At 51.4% G+C, this 18,130-nt stretch overlaps 1 protein-coding gene across 2 annotated transcripts; it reads right to left on the bottom strand.

Annotated features, from left to right (window-relative positions):
• Positions 1-3,687: 3,687 nt before the first annotated feature.
• PATL2 (PAT1 homolog 2) lies at positions 3,688-11,827 on the bottom strand. 2 transcript variants are annotated; one of them, XM_029070919.2, is made up of 17 exons: positions 11,759-11,827; positions 11,263-11,359; positions 10,490-10,677; positions 9,800-9,880; positions 9,299-9,438; positions 9,034-9,105; positions 8,453-8,594; positions 7,753-7,873; positions 7,576-7,673; positions 7,283-7,336; positions 7,044-7,168; positions 6,697-6,856; positions 6,174-6,314; positions 5,894-5,991; positions 5,449-5,598; positions 4,771-4,901; positions 3,688-3,991 (listed from the first exon to the last, which is right to left on the bottom strand). In XM_029070919.2, the coding sequence occupies exons 1-17, from the start codon at positions 11,789-11,791 to the stop codon at positions 3,957-3,959; spliced, it is 1,866 nt and encodes a 621-aa protein (XP_028926752.1). In that variant the 5' UTR covers positions 11,792-11,827; the 3' UTR covers positions 3,688-3,956. The 2 variants fall into 2 exon arrangements, with proteins under 2 accessions (XP_028926752.1, XP_028926751.1); XM_029070918.2 differs by lacking the exon at positions 3,688-3,991 and having other exon boundaries at positions 4,651-4,901.
• Positions 11,828-18,130: the final 6,303 nt, after the last annotated feature.

Genomic DNA, 18,130 nt, shown 5'->3' on the forward strand with positions numbered 1-18,130 from the left:
GATGGTGGCGCCACCCGCTTCCGGGCAGAGGGGGCCGAACCCCGGCCGGCCAGGAGGGGCCGCACGCCTGCGCACTGCCGCCCCACACGGCCTTCTCCCTCCGCCATTTTGGAGGAGTTTAATTTTGGAGTTTAATGATAATACTAATAATAATGTCGGTATTTGTTAAGCGCTTACTATGTGCAGAGCACTGTTCTAAGCGCCGGGGTAGACACGGGAATCAGGTTGTCCCACGTGGGGCTCACAGTCTGAATCCCCATTTTACAGACGAGGGAACTGAGGCCCAGAGAAGTGAAGTGACTTGCCCACAGTCACACAACTGACAAGTGGGAGAGCTGGGATTCGAACTCATGACCTCTGACTCCAAAGCCCATGCTCTTTCCACTGAACCACGATGCTTCTCAGGCGTTTCTGAGGCGTCAGGGTTTAATAATGTTGGTATTTGTTAAGCGCTTACTATGTGCAGAGCACTGTTCTAAGCGCTGGGGTAGACACAGGGGAATCAGGTTGTCCCACGTGGGGCTCACAGTCAATCCCCATTTTACAGATGAGGGAACTGAGGCACAGAGACGTTAAGTGACTTGCCCACAGTCACACAGCTGACAAGTGGCAGAGCTGGGATTCGAACCCATGACCTCTGACTCCAAAGCCCATGCTCTTTCCACTGAACCACGCTGCTTCTCAGGCGTTTCTGAGGCGTCAGGGTTTCTGAGGCGGCCTGTGAGGAGGAGCCTCATCACCTTGTATCCCCCCAGCGCTTAGAACAGTGCTTTGCACATAGTAAATGCCTAACGAATGCCATCGTTATTATTATTAATAATAACGTTGGTATTCGTTAAGCGCTTACTGTTTCAAGCGCTAGGGGACATGCAAGGGCATCAGGTTGTCCCACGTGGGGCTCACAGTCTTCATCCCCATTTGACAGATGAGGTCACTGAGGCACAGAGAATAATAATAATAACGTTGCTATTTGTTAAGGGCTTACTACGTGCCGAGCACTGTTCTAAGCACTGGGGTAGATACAGGGAAGCAGCATGGCACAGTGGAAAGAGCCTGGGCTTCGGAGTCAGAGGTCATGGGTTCGACCTCTGCTCTGCCACTTAGCTGTGTGACTGTGGGCAAGTCACTTCACTTCTCTGTGCCTCAGTTACCTTATCTGTAAAATGGGGATTAACTGTGAGCCTCCCATGGGACGATCTGATTACCCTGTAACTACCCAAGTGCTTAGAACAGTGCTCTGCACATAGTAAGCGTTTAACAAATACCAACATTTATTATTATTATTATACAGGGTAATCAGGTTGTCCCACATGAGGCTCACAGTTAATCCCCATTTTACAGATGAGGTAACTGAAGCACAGAGAAGTGAAGTGGCTTGCCCACAGTCACACAGCTGACAAGTGGCAGAGCCAGGATTAGAACCAATTACCTCTGACTCCCCAGCCCGGGCTCTTTCCACTGAGCCACACTTACCCAGCCTTAATTCAGATCCTCCACATATCTAGCATGACTCAGTGGAAAGAGCCCAGGTTAGGAGTCAGAGGTCATGGGTTCTAATTCTGACTCTGCCACCTGTCAGCTGGGTGACTTTGGGCAAGTCACTTCACTTCTCGGTGCCTCAGTGACCTCATCTGGAAAATAGGGATTAAGACTGTGAGCCTCATGTGGGACAACCTGATTACCCTGTATCTACCCCAGCACTTAGAACAGTGCTCGGCCCATAGTAAGCACTTAACAAATACCAACATTATTATTATTATCCCTTCTACCCTTCCCCTTCTTTAAGTGGTAGCATGAACCTTTTCTCCACACACTTTTCCATGACTGAAGGGAATGGGGTAGGAAAAAGAATTTATTGTGCTCATTCATTCCTGAGCACTGTATTAAGTGCTCTGAGAGGACTACTTGTTTTGTTGTCTGTCTCCCTCGTTTAGACTGTGAGCCTGCTATTGGGCAGGGATTGTCACTATCTGTTGCCCAACTGTACATTCCAAGTGCTTAGTTTAGTGCTCTGTACATAGTAAGTGCTTAATGAATATGATTGAATGAATGAATGAGTGACTAAAAGAGAGGGTGGACATGCCTAGGCTCAAGGAGCTTATAAATTAGCATGGGACTTTAGAAGTTTACAGATATTCATTCATTCAATAGTATTTATTGAGCACTTACTATGTGCAGAGCACTGTACTAAGCGCTTGGAATGAACAAGTCGGCAACAGATAAGTTGGCAACAGATATACAGCTTAGTCCTTAAAAAATGCAGCACATTTTTAGAAGTATCAGGAGGTGGGAGTGCAAGTCAGGCAGAAGAGATAAGGAAGGAAAGTCCAAGAGTTCAGTTTAAGCCATGTTGAACTTAAGTTTCCACTAAAATATTCAGGTTCAGAAATCCTAGAGGCAAGAGGTTCTTCTAATTTGTACGTGTGCTGTTACTCCAGGGTAAAGAACTTGTTTTGGGAAGCAGACCTGGGTTCAGCTTGTTGAGGCTATCATCTCCAATGAAGGTTTCTGACTGAAGTACGACCTAGGGCCTTCTACAAGGTGGACAGATACAGTTGGAATCCCAAAAGTTACCTAATTAATGACAGTGAAGACTGCTGCAGCTCCCAGAGCATCTGTCTTCCAGGTCATGATACCACAGCCCTGAGCAGTACTCACTTCAGTTGTCAATGGGCTTTGTGTGTAAAAAAAAATCTTACTGTGGACTTAACGTACTGCACCTGTGTCCACCGACTTGCTTGTTGCGCTCCAAACCCCAGCCAGAAAATGACAGGCAGGGAAAGCGTGCAAACGGACAGCCGCACTCCACTATCCCTCTAATTAATTCTGCCATGTGGGGAGTCTCAGGACTGTAACTTTTCCATTCTCCACAGGAGATATCAATCGCCATCATCACCAAATGGTATTTATGAGTACTTACTACATGGAGAACACAGTACTAAACACTTGGGAAAGTACAACAGCATGGTAAACACAATCCCTGTCCATAAGGAGCTTTACAATCTATAGTCACCCTCTTTCTGACCTTTGCTCATCCAGTTTATGTCACTTGGAAAGAAGCACCTGCTGATCCAGTTTGGGTCTGCCCTGGCTGAGTCACCCTACCCTTCCCTGTGCTCCATGTTTGTTTGTAATGGCTAGGTTGTAAACTCATTGAGGGCAGGCGTGAACCTCAACTGTGTTCTCCCATGGCTCTACAGAGTAAGCACGCAATCTGTACCACTGATAGATTGGCAGACCAACTACCGTGTCAGTACTAAGACAAATAGGAAGGATGAGTTAAGATGACAAATGAGAGACATTTCTCTTTAGGCGCTACAGTCGCTGAAAGTGACTACAGGACTCATACAAGCCCCTGTGTGCAGTAGAGTGTGGGTGCTGTTTTCTGTTTTAAAAGTGGCGGTGGATAGATACAAGACCCAGCCTTCTCGTTGGCCACCAGAAGCCAGGAGTTAGGAGCCGAGGGAAGGTTAACACATTCCCAAAGTCTCCTGGCGCCATTGCAGCTTCATTTGCCATTCCTAAATATTCAGGGAGCACAGCATTAAGTGCTTGGGAGAGTATAGAAGAATTAGCCAACATGATCCCATCTCTTTTTGCCTCTAGACTGTAAGCTCTTTGTGGACAGGGATAATAATAATGATGGCATGTTAAGCACTTACTATGGGTGAAGCACTAAGATATATCTACCATCTCCTTTGTATTTTATTCTCATCAAAGCTTAGTACAGACCCCTGCCTACAGGAGGCACTTAATACATGCAATACAGATATAATAATGGAATTTATTGCAAATTACTGTGTACAAAGCTAAGTGGTTGAGTTTACAAGCTAGTAGGGAAGATTGACAAATCAGTTACAGATAAAAAATAGAATATAAAGTTTTGTACTGAATGATAGGGGGCAGGGATAGCAAGTTGCCACGTGCTGAGGTAATACAGAAGGACACTAAGTAGGCTACAGCGGCTCTTGGACCTTAGATTCCAGGATCCCTGAAACAGTTGGAGGAGAGAAGTGTTAAACTGTGAGCTCCTTGAGGACAGGGAACAGCTGTCTTGCTTCTGCTGTGGGTGGTTGTAGATTTAGCAACGTGCCCTGCCTAGGTAGTTACTATTGACTGATCGATGAAGAGGGAGAAGGATATTAGAAGTGCAGGAATTATCAGCCCCTACAGGCTCCCACCCTCCCCTCTGTTTCAGCCTTGAACAAGGAGCCCACAGAACCAGAACCCAGCAATTAGTTCAAGCCCTGCCCTGGTATAGGCGGGCATCACTAATATTGGTATTTGTTAATCGTGTACAAGGATGCCACCGAGCACTATGCTAAGTGCTGGGGTAGATAAGAATCAGGTCAGACAGTCCCTGTCCTGTAATGGGCTCAGTCTAATTAGTGGGGACAGTCCTTTTACAGATCAGAAAGTCAAAGCACAGAAGTGAGTTGCCCAAAGTCACAGAGGAGGCAAGTGGCAGAGGCAAGATTAGAACCCAGTTCCTGAATGCCAGGCCTGTGCTTTCCACTAGGCCACAAGATTTCTCAGCACAAAAGCAGTTTGGCTTTGTGTCTCCCTGCCCAACCCCCTGGAAGGTTATAGGGCTATAGTGGCCTGGACCTTCATGATTTTGTCCCAAATCAAACTCTCAGACATAGCTGGTTAATCATACTAACCCTTTAATTAACTCTCCCTTCCATCCCTCCGGCCTACATCCCCACTAGAGGGGACGAGAGGGAGGATCTCAGGAAAAACCACCAGGGCCCTCGGCTGGACTCTGACCTGCAGGCCCAGTGTCTGGCTCAGTTGACTCTTGTGGCATCGGTGGCTTCTGCTTTAGCTCTGAGAGGCTGGCGTGCCGAGGGACTATTCGCTTGTCCTGGCTCAGGCTGGTTTGCGGGCCCGGGCTGTCCCTACAAGGCGGGGAGGAATAGGTATACAAACTTGAGGGGCAGCGGGCCTGGTCTTGGGCTAGGGGCTTGCCAGCACTGGAAGCCCACATCCCAACCGAGCCTGGACCAGGGCATCCTGTGCAGGGAGACTGCACCAAAGTGGGTCAAGGTGACACCAGACTTTTTACACATACACAATACCCAGGGGCAAGCCACCTGTGTGCAGTAGCCCCGTTGCTGCACACCACTAACCCCCTCTCCCTCCCAACTGGGAGCCACCCATCCAGGCCCTCCCTTATGTGGGCATGGGGGGGGGGGGCCCACAGGGCTCTGGCCTCCAAAGCCTCCACTGCAGCTTGAGAGAAGGGACAGCCTCTCTGCAGTGGGGCCTGAGGAAACATCCCGTCCCAGGACATCCTCCTTTCATGGAACACCCCTTCCCTTTAAGCGGGGCAGCTTAGTTCTTCCTAATTCTAGGTTAGAAAGGAAGCTTTCCAGGCCAGCCAAAAAGCTCTGAAACCCTGCTCACATCCCCATCCCCCCCCCCGCCCCTCTGATGCCCACTCACTCCATCCAGTCCTTCAGCGGTGGCTCCATCTGCTTGCCCACATAGTGGCAGAAGAGGGAGAGGAGGTTTTTGGGGTGAACCAGCGGCTCTGCCAGGGAGGCCGTGGGCATCTGGGAAATCTCCTGGGCCACCAGGACCACCACATTCATCCTGGGACCAGAGAGAAGAACCAGTTCAGGGCCCTGAGCACAGAGGGAGTCACCTGATTGGATGCCCACTGGTTTCTCTTCCCACCCCCAAAAATCAGGGGCCCTGGTCAGGCTTAAGGGAGCAGATGGATGACGGAGCCCAGCTTCCGTGTGATCATCCCACCAGGGCCCTGAAACCAGTTTTCTTGAAACTGGGGGACAGCGAGGGACCTTGAGTCTGTCCTGGTGAACCAGAGCATGTGGCTAGAGGTGGAGGGAAGGGAAAAGAAGATTTGAGCACCCGAACCCGGCCCTACCAGTTGGCAAGGTTCGTAGGGGGCCGATCCAGGCTGCAATCCGAAGAGACTAGCTGCTCCCCACGGCTCAGGAGGGAGAATAGCAGGGAGATGCCAAACTGCCAGAGAAGCATAGGGGAAAGGGGAGCAGGGGATGAAAGATGAGTGAGGCCAGAGTGCAGGATCACAGCCAGCCTCCCTCTCTGGGGTAGCTCAAGACCCCGGAGCCTGCAGCATGGGGGATGTGCATGTGGACATGCCGAGAAGCAGCTCCAGCCAGAGGAACCCAGAGTCCTAGTACCTGGTTCTGAAGAGCCACTGGGACTGGCCTCTCCAGGGCATCAGGTGGCACCAGCAGCAGCCCTTGAAGCACCTGCAGGAGCTCATCCAGGGGCAAGCAACTGATGCAGGAGTCCAGGGGCTTAAACAGCAGGGGCAGGGCCTGCCAGGAGAGCAGTGGGGAAGGGGAGACCAGGACTGCCCAGGAACCCAGCCAGAGGGGCCCATCCAGCCTCTTGGCCCCCAACCCTTTCAACCCCACCTCAGTGGGGCTCATGTCCAGGGCTGGACAGCCTTCTGCTCCTTATCCTGCCCCACAACCCACCTCCCTCCCCCTCCAAGGAGCAGCAGTGTTGGACTGATGCCCAGCCCAGACAGGGCATCCTCCATCACAGCCACTAGCGTGGGCATTGACTCGCCTCCCTGAAGGCAGTGGGATCACCAAAAGCCTGTTTAGCTTGTAGTCCAGACCACCCTTAGGCACACACTCTCTCTTGCTGGGCCACCTTCTTCCCTGCCCTCTCTCCAGACACGCCCCACCCTACCTGGTCAGTGGTGTCCCTGCGCACCAGGAAGGGCAGGTGACCAGCGATGGCCAGGAGAAGCAGCAGCGCCTGGCCCCGGGGCAGCTGGGGCAACAGCCGTGCCACTAAGGCCTTCCCCTTCCGCACGCATAGGACCTGCAGGAACTCATCCACCGCCTCGCTGCACAGAGGCAGGGGGTCAGTCCTGGGGACAGCAGTTTCCCGGGAGGGGAGGGACCTCCCAGGCACACAGAATCCAGCCCCTAGTCCCGGCTCCCTCCTAGCAGGATGGGACAGGACAAGGTGGAGAAGGGGAGACCATCTCTGTCCAGCTCCTGCCCATTCCCACTACCTCAAAATGCACTCACTCCATGTCCTGCTCCCCTATCTTCAGGGCTCGATAGAGCTTTTCCACTTGTGGGCGGTACTGCTCATGGGAGGCGGGCAGCAGGGCTCTCTGACTCTCCTCCAGCTCCAGCAGCTGCAGGTATGTCTGGAGCAGGGTAGATCCGGTGACGACAGTCCTCCTCTCCAAAAGCCTTCTTTTCCCGCACCCCCAACCTGGCAGGGGCTGCTCCACAGGCTAAGGGACGGACCCAGGCCTCACCTTCTCAATCCTGTACAGGGTTCTCAGCCTCTGATCTCCCACAGCCCCGGGAACCTGGGCAAGAGGGAGAAACGGGGACCACAAGTCACTCCAACCTCAGGGGCCCCCAATGCCTTACCAAGAGAGGAAGGGGGATCTGGGAGAGATTCAGGCCTGGGCTCAGCCACCACCCCCACCAGTTTATGCTGTGGTCAGCAGGGGCCCCCACCCAAATCCCATGCAGAGACGGTGGTCAGAGAGGGGTGGGAGTGCCCCAGGGTTGAGGGAGGAGGGCAGGGGCAGGACGTGCCCACCTGCTCCTGTGGGCCGTGAGGCACCGCATCGATGGCCCGACGGGGGCTGAAGCACGTGGACACTGTCACCTGGCCTAGGGATCCCTCGATGCGGACCACTAGGCGGGACAGAGGAACTCAGGTCCAGCCCCTCCCCACTCACTTTCCCTCCCCACCAGCTGGACGTTTGGCCCCTACCCGACTCATAGGCTTCGGTCTTCTGGATGTAGGGTGTCACCAGCTTGGGTGATTCTAGCCGGCTCCTCCGCCCGTGCAGCTCCTCCTCCGTCTGTTTCTGCTCCAGCTTCCGGTAGTATTCCTGGGGAAGCCGGCAAGGGAGGCCGCAGTAATATAGTAAGCAGTTGCCCATGAAGAAAGGGGCATAAAGTCTGTGTCCACAGCCCAGGAGAGGGGTGAAGCAGAGCATGAGGGACAACACTCTCTCTCTGTCCAAACACCCAAATAAATTCCTCTGACTTGGCCAGAGTTCCCTGAGGGCCTGCTGGCTTCATGACCCCCACCAAACACATCCACACAATGATTATTTCAACACTTATTACTAGCAGAGCACTGGACTAAGAGAATACACAGGTGGGATTAAACAGGGTCCCTGTCCCTACAGGGGGCTCCCAATCCAAAACCATCCCAGCTTTCCCACACAATGGAGCAGGCTGATCTGAGGAGCCAGGGAGGACAAGAGGACACTGGAGGGAGAGCTCAGAGTTAGTGACACTTTACTAGACTCGGAGGCAAGAGGAGAAAAGGGAAGTAGAGGAATTGAACACAGGATGTTTTGGGAGAGAGAAAAAAAGATTTTTGGGTCTGTTTAGCTTTTGAATGGATGGACTGGGGTAATGGGGACAAGGCCTGGGTCCTCCCACCTGTCCTGCAGACTTACCTGGTAGTAGTAGTCATCCAGTTGAGGATTCTCACTCTGCAGCTGCAACATCTGAACCTTGATGACCCACTCCTTCTCCTTTTGGGTCATGAGCTCTGAGTAGGGGTCTGGCTGGTGGCCCCACTGTTTCTTTGGAGGAGGGCTGCAGACCAGAGAAGACCCAAAGAGGGCCCAGCCCCATCTAGCCATTTCTTCCTCCTCCCCAAAAGCCCTTTATGGAATTTGTGTGCTTACTATGTGTCAGACACTGTACTAAACACTGGAATAGGTAGATTCAAGATAATCAGGTTGGACAAAGTATCTGTTCCTCAGAGGGCTCACGGTCTTAATCCCCATTTTACAGATGAGGTCACTGAAGCCCAGAGAAGTGAAGTGACTTGGCCAAGGTCCCATAGCAGTCAAGTGGTCAAGCCAGAATTAGAACCCAGATCCTCTGCTCCCAGGTTCATCCTTTCCACTAGACCACACTGCCAGGAGGCAGTCAGGAACACCAGGAAGGTGACAGAGAGAGAAGGGATGAGAGGGATGATGATTGGTTTGCCCATCTTGCAGCGAGACCCAGCTCCCTCCCGCCTCCTCACCTCCGGGTTCGGCCACGCAGCTGTAGGATGCGTTGGTGCTGTGGATGCAGCTGGGTCAGGTGGCTAGGAGAACTGTGAAGGAAGCCAGCTGCACTGGAGTGAAACTTTCATTTTCCCTGACAACATCCCTTCCCAGAGTCAGACCCAACTCTGTGGGATGCCCCCCGCCCCACCAGTCCCAAAAGCTTCTTGGGTCAAATCTGGCTCATCTCACTGGAGGCAGCAGCTCTGCACAGCCATCATGGAGCATCCTGTGCCCTGGTACCTGAGCCTGGGGAGCCACGATGCTGGGGGGCTACAGAAACACGGGTCCAGGCAGGGCAGCTGGGGCCCAAAGTGTCGTGCTGGGGAGTCGGGGCTGGGAAGCCCAGGCCGGAAGGGGGTTGGAGACAGGAAGTCCAGGGCCTAGGGCAGAGACAAACCAGACTGGGGACAAGGGTCTCTCTGACCTGGGTTGCCTCTTGTCCCACCTCACCACCACCCCCTCCTCATTCAAGTGGCCTGCCAGAGTAGTTTTTTCCTCCCTTCTAAGCCCACAGCCAGGTCCCCCACCCTCCCCTGCTGGACCGGCCCTGGGCATCTCTTTGCTGGCCGCTCCTTTGAGGCAGTTGTGTCGGGAAACCCAGGATACCCTCCTGCTCACTCTCCCATTCTCTGCTTCCCTCCACCCTTCCCTCTCGGTCCATCACCCTCACCCCTACCCTAGGCCAGGCTCCCAGAGGCCCCTGGGGTTCGAGCCCAGAAACTTCTGGTTAGCACCTCTCACCTGCCGCAGGAACTGCAGGGAGACGGGACTCATCCCTCGTGTGCTGGGGCTTGTGAACCTGGGGGACCCCAGGCACCCTCGCTGTGGGTGGGAGGCAATGAAAGAAGAGATACAGGGGGGGGGGGGTCACTTCTGCAGCACTAATGGGCCACTCCACTCACTCCCCTCCTCCCTAGAGTTAGTGAGGCAACACACTCACTGGTCACTTCGCTGGCTCTCAGCCCTACACTCAGTAGTCCTCAGACCAGAGGACGGCCTCCTTGCCACCCTCTCAGAGCTGGTGAAAAGTCCTAGATACACCTTGCTTAGAAGGCAAGGGCACTGAAGGGCAGAGACCCTCCTGAAACCCTACTGGCTCCCAGCTCCTGGGCCTTTCTTTCCCCTCACCCCCCATGCCCAGAATCCCCCTCACTCCAGACACCCAGATGTGGGAGAAGCAGCCTGGAGCAGCGTCTAACCAGTAGCTGCCTCTCCAATCAATCATATTTGAGCACTCACTGTGTGCAGGGCACTGTACTAAAACACTTGGGAGAGTACAAAACAATGGTAACACATTCATCCATTAAGATTGGGGCTTTCAGAGTGCCACTGCAGGGTTTGAACCCAGCCCTGCCTCAAACTGGAACTGTGACCCGAGAGCCCACGGCCCCAGAGGAGAGGGCCAGCAAAGCGGGTGTGGGACCTCCTCACCTCCAGCACCTGGATGCCATGGATGACTTGGAGTACTGCTGGGTCCCCCAGCTCATTCTCCTCTTCTTCTTCCTCCTCCTCCTTTTCTGGGTCTTCCCCCAAGGGTGCAACCAGCTCCTCTGGCTTGCTAGCCTCTGCCAGGGGCAGTGGGCCACAGGCCTCCTCCAGCCCCTGCCCCAAGTGCTGGTCTGGAGGGAGTGAAGTCTACCCTGATCCTTGCTCCTGAGCTGACAGGCGCTCCTCCAGCAGTCCCTTCCCAGTCTGCCCCAGCTGTGGAGGCTGTAGAAAAGCAGACTATCTCCCTCCCTACCTAAGTCCTGGTCCTCGGGTTGCCTGTGTCCCTTCTGGATGGGACGGGGGAGGGTCTGGGGAGAAAGAGGGCCAATCCCACTCTCATGATACTAACCTAAAATGCCTGTTACCCCAGTTTGAAGATGTCTGAGGACAGAAGGGACAAACACGGCCCAGGAGGTTCATTTCCCCTCCTGCTGGGCCCCTCATAGTGACTGGCATACAGGGCAGCACCCCCCTAACCTTGCCCCAACTGGATTCTAACCTTGGAAGCCCCCCACCCAGGGAAAAGGGATCCAGGGTCCAGCTCTCTACCCCCATCACCTGCTACTCCTCAACCTCCCCATAATGGGAGATCAGGTTCAGCTGCCCTAGCTCCTAGTGTTTAGCCAGCTCAACCCAATTATCACCCCTTCCCTCTCCACACGCCCACACCCCTCTCTTCCAGCCCCAGAGCCTCTGTGGGCCCTGCCTGCTCTTACCAGCCCTACAGGCCACATCACCAGGTAGGTTGCCCTCCTTCACATCTGCCTCTTTCAGCGACAGGGCCTCATCCTCCAGGAAGGACTCTTCCAGGGGCTGCATGGGAGACACCAGTAGAATAGAGAGACACCAGTAGAATAGAGAGACAAATTCTACATCCTCCTTCCCTTACCTACGTGGCCCTTTAGCTCTGAGTAGGAGCCCTGGCCTACCATCCACACAACCTCACACTGCCCAGGGCACCAGGGAGGCATAAGCCAGGCAGCCAGTTGGCCCAGGAAAGAAGGGAGCAAAAGGACATTTACAGATCTGTGACCATCATCCTGCAAGGAGAGGAAAGTGAGAATGGTGAGGGAGTTGAGCTTGGTCAGGAAAGAACACAGAGAAAGAGAGGGGAGGGTTTTCTGTGGGGGACAGGGAAGCTGGGACAATAACCAGTAAAAACATTAGTAGTAAAGCAGGAAAGAACAGCGTGTGGGAGACAGGGACACCTACCACCCAGCTCTCACTATCCTTTCGGCAGCTCATTGCAGCCTCGGCAACTTCCACACTGAGCTTAGACGTTGCCCGCCTTCCAACTTTAAAGGACCCAGTCCAGCCCCCAGCTGCTCCCTTAAAGGGACAATGCCCCAGCTATGGGGACTCACTAGGGTCCAGGCTAGGAAATAGTGAGGATCCTAGCTATTGGAGTGGCCTTGTTAGAGGAGCCAGACCTGGGGCCAGAGTGGCCTGAAGTGGGTTTGTAAAGGAATCCTCCAAGGAACACACTTCTCCTCATCCTCTTTCAGTGGGGCAGTGCTCAATCAATCCATTAATCTGATACTTGTCTGCTGTGTGACCTTGGGCAAATCACTTAACTTCTCGGTGCCTCAGTTACCTCCTGTGTAAAATGGGGATTAAGACTGTGAGCATTACATGGGACAGGGACTGTTTCCAGCCTGATTAACTTGTGTCCATCCCAGCGCTTAGTTCAGTGCCTAGCACACAACAAGCACATAGCAGGTACCATTAAAAATAGGATTTATTTAGTGCTTATTGTATGCAGAGCACTGTAATGAGCACTTGGGAAAGTACAATACAGTAAAGTTTGTTTATATGATCCCTGTCCACAAGGAGAAGCAGTGTGGCCTAATGAATACAGCACAGGCCTAGGAGTCAGAAGGACCTGGGTTCTAAACCCAACTCTGCCACTTGTCTGGGGAGTGACCTGGGGCAAGTCACTTAAATTCTCTGTGTCCCAGGTACCTCATCTGTAAAATGGGGATTAAGACTGTGAGCCCCATGTGGAACATGGACTGTGTCCAACCCTATTAGTTTGCATCTACCCTAACTCTTAATACTATAAATATCATTATTTTTTAAAAAAGGACTTTACAGTCTACATTTACCTGAGCCTTTTAATCAGTACCACATACTGAATGCTTTGTGTGTGCGGAGCATGATACGAAGCACTTGAAAAACTACAATAGAAAACAGAGACCCTGTCCCAGAACCCAGCCCAGGAAGCCTCATTTGGCCCTTTCATCTTTTCCAATCATTCATTTGTATTTATTGAGCACTTACTATATGCAGAACACTGTACTAAGTGCTTGGGAGAATACACTATAACAGAGTTGGTAGACATGTTCCCTGCCCACAGGGAGGGTCGCCACTTGTATACTTTAGGATTTAGGGCAAGTTGCTTTACTTCTCTGTGTCTCAGTTCCCTCAGCTGTAAAATGGGAATTAAGACCATGAGCCCCATGTGGGACATGAACTGTACCGTGCCTGACTAGCTTATTTACCCCAGGGTTTAGTACATTGCCTAGCACATAGAAAGTGCTTAACAAATACCATGAAAAAAAGGAATTTACAAATTGCAGGCTTGACAGGGCCCAGGGGGACATTGAGGTGATAGGGTTCATTCATTCATTCATTCAATTATATTTATTAAGCACTTACTGTGTGCAGAGCACTGTACTAAGTGCTTGGGAAAGTACAATGCAACAATAAAGAGTGACAATCCCTGCCCACAACGAGCTCACAGTCTAGAGGGGGGAGACAGACATCAGTACAAATAAACAGACATCAATATAAATGAAAAAATTTGCAGATATATACATAAGTGCCATGGGGTTGGGAGAGGGGGGAAGAGCAAAGTGATCAAGTCAGGGCGACGCAGAGGGAGCAGGAGATGAGGAAAAGTGGGGCTTAGTCAGGGAAGGCCTCTTGGAGGAGATGTGCTTTCAGTAAGGCTTTGAAAGGGGGAAGAGTAGTTGTCTGAGGGGTTGAGGAGGTTGAGGGGGTCACATGGGTATGATGCCCAAACATGCCGATTGCAATGGTGCTGAGGGAGCTGCAGCTCAAGTATGCAACCACAAGGTTCCGTGCTGACATGAGGCAAGGTACAAGTTCCTCGAGAGCTGCAGGACATCTGGGGGGCGGTGGCTCCCTGTGTGATAAGAGGCCAATCGTGAGGATCACCCTGCCCTGTCTGGATTCCAGCCTGTCTTTCCCTGTTATTCTCCTACTTCAAGCCAGCCCTCACTTGGCTCCTCTATTGCCAACCTTCTCAGTGTACTTTGATCTCATCTATCTTGCTGCTGACCTTACACCCATGTCCTGCCTCTGGCCTGGAATGCCCTCCTTCCTCATATCCGACAGACAGTGACTCTCCCCCACCTCCTTCAAAGCTTTATTGAGGGCACAACTCCTCCAAGAGGCCTTCCCTGACTAAGCCCTCTTTTCCTTTTCTTCCACTGCCTTCTGTGAAGTCCTGACTTGCCCCCTTTCTTTCATCCCTCCTCCCAGCACTTATGTAGATATCTGTAATCTTATTTATATTAACGTTTGTCTCGAGACTGTAAGCTTCATTCATTCATTCAATAGCATTTATTGAGCGCTTACTATGTGCAGAGCACTGTACTAAGTGCTTGGAATGTACAAATCGGCAACAGATAGAGACAGTCCCTGTTCTTTGACGGGCTTACAGTCTTATCGGGGGAGACAGGCAGATAAGAACAATGGCAATAAATAGAGTCAAGGGGAAGAACATCTCATAAAAACAATGGCAAATAAATAGAATCAGGGTGATGTACATCTCATTAAACAAAATAAACAAACTAAATAGGGTGATGAAGATATATACAGTTGAGTGACAGGGAATGTATCTGTTATACTGTACTCTCCCAAGCACTTAGAACAGTGCTTTGCACAAAGTAATTGGTCAATAAATGTGATTAATTGACTGCTGGACCGTCTCCTGGGCCAGCAGCATTTCTGGTTCTGAGGGGACAGCTTCTTTGCACACATTTCCTCTCCGGTGGCCCGAAGTCCCAGTTGAAGGGTGTGCCCTGCCCCCCACCCCTCAACCCAGCCGGCCACTCTGGACCAATGATTCATTCCTTCATTCATTCAAACATATTTATTGAGCGCTTGCTGTGTGCACAGCACTGTATGTACTAAGCGCTTGGGAGACTACAGTATAACAATGAACAGACACATTCCCTGCCCCCAACAAGCTTACAGTCTAGAAAGGGAGGCAGACATTAATGTAAATAAATAAATTACAGATATGTACATAAGTGTTGTGGGGCTGGGATGGGGGATAAATAAAGGAAGCAAGTCAAGGTGATCCAGAAGGGTGTGGGAGAAGAGGAAAGTGGGGGCTTAGTCTGGGAAGGCCTCTTGTAGGAGATGTGCCTTCAATAAGGTTTTGAAGCAGGGGAGAGTAATTGTCAGATTTGAGGAGGGAGGGCTTTCCAGGCCAGAGGGAGGACATGGGCAAGAGTTTGGCAGCAACATTGACGAGATGGAGGTATAGCAAGAAGGTTAGCATTAGAAGAGCGAAGTGTGTGGGCTGGGCTATAGTAGGAGACTAGTGAGATGATGTGTGGGATGGGGGGGTAAAGGCAATTGAATGTTTGAAAGACAATGGTGAGGAGTTTTAGTTTGATGCGGAGGTGGATGGGAAACCACTGGAGTTTCTTGAGAAGCAGGGAAACATGTCCTTTGAAGAAAAGTGATCCAGGAAGCAGAGCGATGTCGAGCTGGTCTCCCCCTGCCCTCACCATGCTGGCCCCCAGCTAGGCCAGAGACCACCCTGGAGGAAGGGAAGAAAGGCAGGGGCTGGGGGGCTGGCAGTGTGCCACAGAAAAAGCCATGGGGCACGTTGGAATCTTTCACCGTAACATCAGGGTTCCACAGGGAGGGACTGGTGGAAGAGGAAGCAGCATTCTGGTCCTTGGGCAGTAGCCAAGAAGGGCCGTAGTCCCAGGTTACTCAACTCCTGGGCTCTGACTCAAACAAGAGGGGAGGGTAGTGGGGCTGTGTCTGATCATGGATGTGTATCCCTTAAGCATTTGATAACCCATCAACAGCACTTAGTACATATCCTTCTACTCTGCCACTTCTCCTGTTTGTAATGTATTTTAATATCTGTCTCCCCATCTAGGGTGTGAGCTCTCTTTTTAAAATTTTGTGGTATTTGTAAAGAATTTACTATGTGCCAGGCATTGTCCTATGCACTGGGGTAGTTAAAAGATAACTGGGTAGGATACAGTTCCTGTCCCACAAAAGGGCTCACAGTTTTACTCCCCATTTTGCAAATGAGGTAACTGAGGCGAAGGTCACACGGCAGATGAGTCAGAGACCAGGATTAGAATCCAGGTCCTCTGACTCCCGGGCCCTTGCTCTTTCCACTAGACCATGTTGTTCCTCTTTGTGGGCAGGAAACTTGTCTACCAACTCTGTTGCATAGCACTTTCCCAATCAATCAATCACTGGTATTTATTGAGCACTTACTGTGTGCAGGGCACTGTACTAAGCACTTGGTGGAATACAATATAACAAAGAGTTGGTAGACACATTCCCTGCCTACAACAAGCTTACAGTCTAGAGGGGAAGACAGACATTAATATAAATTCCAGATATGTATGTAAGCGCTGTGGAGCTGAGGGAGGGGTGAATAAAAAGTGCAAATCCAAGTGCAAGGATGATGCAGAAAGGAGCGGGAGAAGAGGAAAAAGAGGGCTTAGTCAGGGAAGGCCTTTTGGAGGAGATGTGCTTTTAATTAGGTTTTGAAGGTAGTGAGTGTCAAATACGAAGAGGGAGGGCAACCCAGGCCAGAGTCAGGATGTGGGTGAGAGGTTGGAAATGAGATAGATGAAACTGAGGTAGAGTGAGTAGACTGGCAATAGGGGAGCAAAGTGTGAGGGCTGGGTTGTAGTAGGAAAGCAGCGAGGTAAGGTGGGAGGGGGCAAGGTGAGTTTCTGTTTAATGCAGAGGTGGATAGGCAATCACTGGAGGTTCTCCCAAATGCTTAGCACAGTGCCCAGTAAGCATTCAATAAATATGAATATGATTGATTATCTTACCATACTCTCCCCAGCTCTTTATGCTCTGCATAAAGTAAGTGATCAATAAATACTTCTGACTGATTCTGCTAGTTGTTAGAATGGTGCCCTCCTGCTCTCATTCTGCCAGCCATGTTCCCTCTGGGCATGAAGTCTTCCTGGAGACCAGGAAGTCAGGCAGCAGTGTTTACTGAGTACTTACTGTGTGCAGAGCACTGTTCTAAGCACTTGGGAGACTACAATATAACAAGAGAACAGATGCATTCCCTGCCCACAATGAGATTACCCACAATGGGAAGGCTTAAAATGCTTTCAGCTGCCATTGCCTGCTGTGGGGCAAGAGAAAGGAGGGATCACAGCTGCTTCAGATCTGAGAGATTAGAGCTTCAGTACCTGACACTAATTTAAACCCTAGGCGTCTCTCTCTGGCCTGGCAGCCTGGTCGGAGAATCTGGGTTCTAATCCCAGATCCTCCACTTGTATTCTGTGTGATCTTGGGCAACTCACTTAACTCCACTGTGCCTCAGTTCTCTCATCTGTAAAATGGGGATGAAGACTGTGAGTCCAGTGTGAGAAAGGAACTGTGTTCAACCCAACTATCTTTAATCTATCCCAGGGCTTAATGTAGTGCCTGGCATAGAGTAAGTATTTAACAAATACCATGAAAAATATGCTAAGAGAAGGGAGAGAAGCCAATCTGCCAGGAGACAGGGGGATGGAGAAGATGACTTCTGAGGTTCTGTCATCTTGTATTGGGAATTTCTTCCAAGGATGTGGGGCCCAGCCCTCCCCTCTGCCTTGGAGGGGAGGCTGTGCATCACAGCCCACCCTGGCCAATGGGGCCATTGATGGGCACCTAGGACAAAATGGAAGAGAGGACATTTGTCCTGGAATAGTGAGGGAGGGAGAGACTTGTTCTGAGACAGTGTTTTGTTTTTTTGCTTATTATGTGTCGGGCACTGAACTGGCACAGAGAGAGGGAGAAACTTGTCTGGAGACAGAGAGGAAGGGAGAGACTTGTCCCAAGAAAAAGGCACAGGAATTGAATCAGGAAAGAAAGGCAACGAGAGACTTTATGGGGCCAGGACCATGAGTTGGGAAGAGTTGCCTCAAGAGAGTGAAAGGAAGGCATGTGGCCTAGTGGAAAGAGCCCAGACCTGGGCGTCTGAGTCCTGGATTCTTATTCCGGCTCTTCCACTTATCTGCTGTGTGCTCTTGGGCAAGACACTTCCCTTCCCCGTGCCTCAGTTATCTCATCTGCAAAATGGGAATGAAGACCGTGTTCCCCATGTCGGACAGGGACTGTGTCCAAAGTGATTAGCTTTTATCTACTCCGGCGCTTAGACAGTGCTGCCCCAAAGTAAGCAGTTAATAAATACCATTAAAAAAGGGGAGGAGGCGGGATATCAACAAATTCCGCGAACATGAAAGCGAAAGCAAGAAAAATCCCTTTCCTAACCTGGAGATGAGTCTTCTGCCAGGAGACCGATGACGCGAGGGCGGGTCTCTGCTCTGATTGGCCCCACTGGGAGGG

Source organism: Ornithorhynchus anatinus, chromosome 8 (assembly GCF_004115215.2).
Source record: "Ornithorhynchus anatinus isolate Pmale09 chromosome 8, mOrnAna1.pri.v4, whole genome shotgun sequence".
NCBI classification, from domain to species: Eukaryota; Metazoa; Chordata; class Mammalia; order Monotremata; family Ornithorhynchidae; genus Ornithorhynchus; species Ornithorhynchus anatinus.

Excerpts from the sequence above, each read along its gene's own strand:
- PATL2 (XM_029070918.2), bottom strand. The coding sequence starts at position 11,791 with ATGAGCTGCCGAAAGGATAGTGAGAGCTGGGTG. Across the intron at positions 8,595-9,033 it reads CTGCGTGGCCGAACCCGGAG|CCCTCCTCCAAAGAAACAGT; the intron begins GTGAGGAGGCGG and ends TCTGGTCTGCAG. Across the intron at positions 7,674-7,752 it reads GACCGAAGCCTATGAGTCGG|TGGTCCGCATCGAGGGATCC; the intron begins GTAGGGGCCAAA and ends TGTCCCGCCTAG.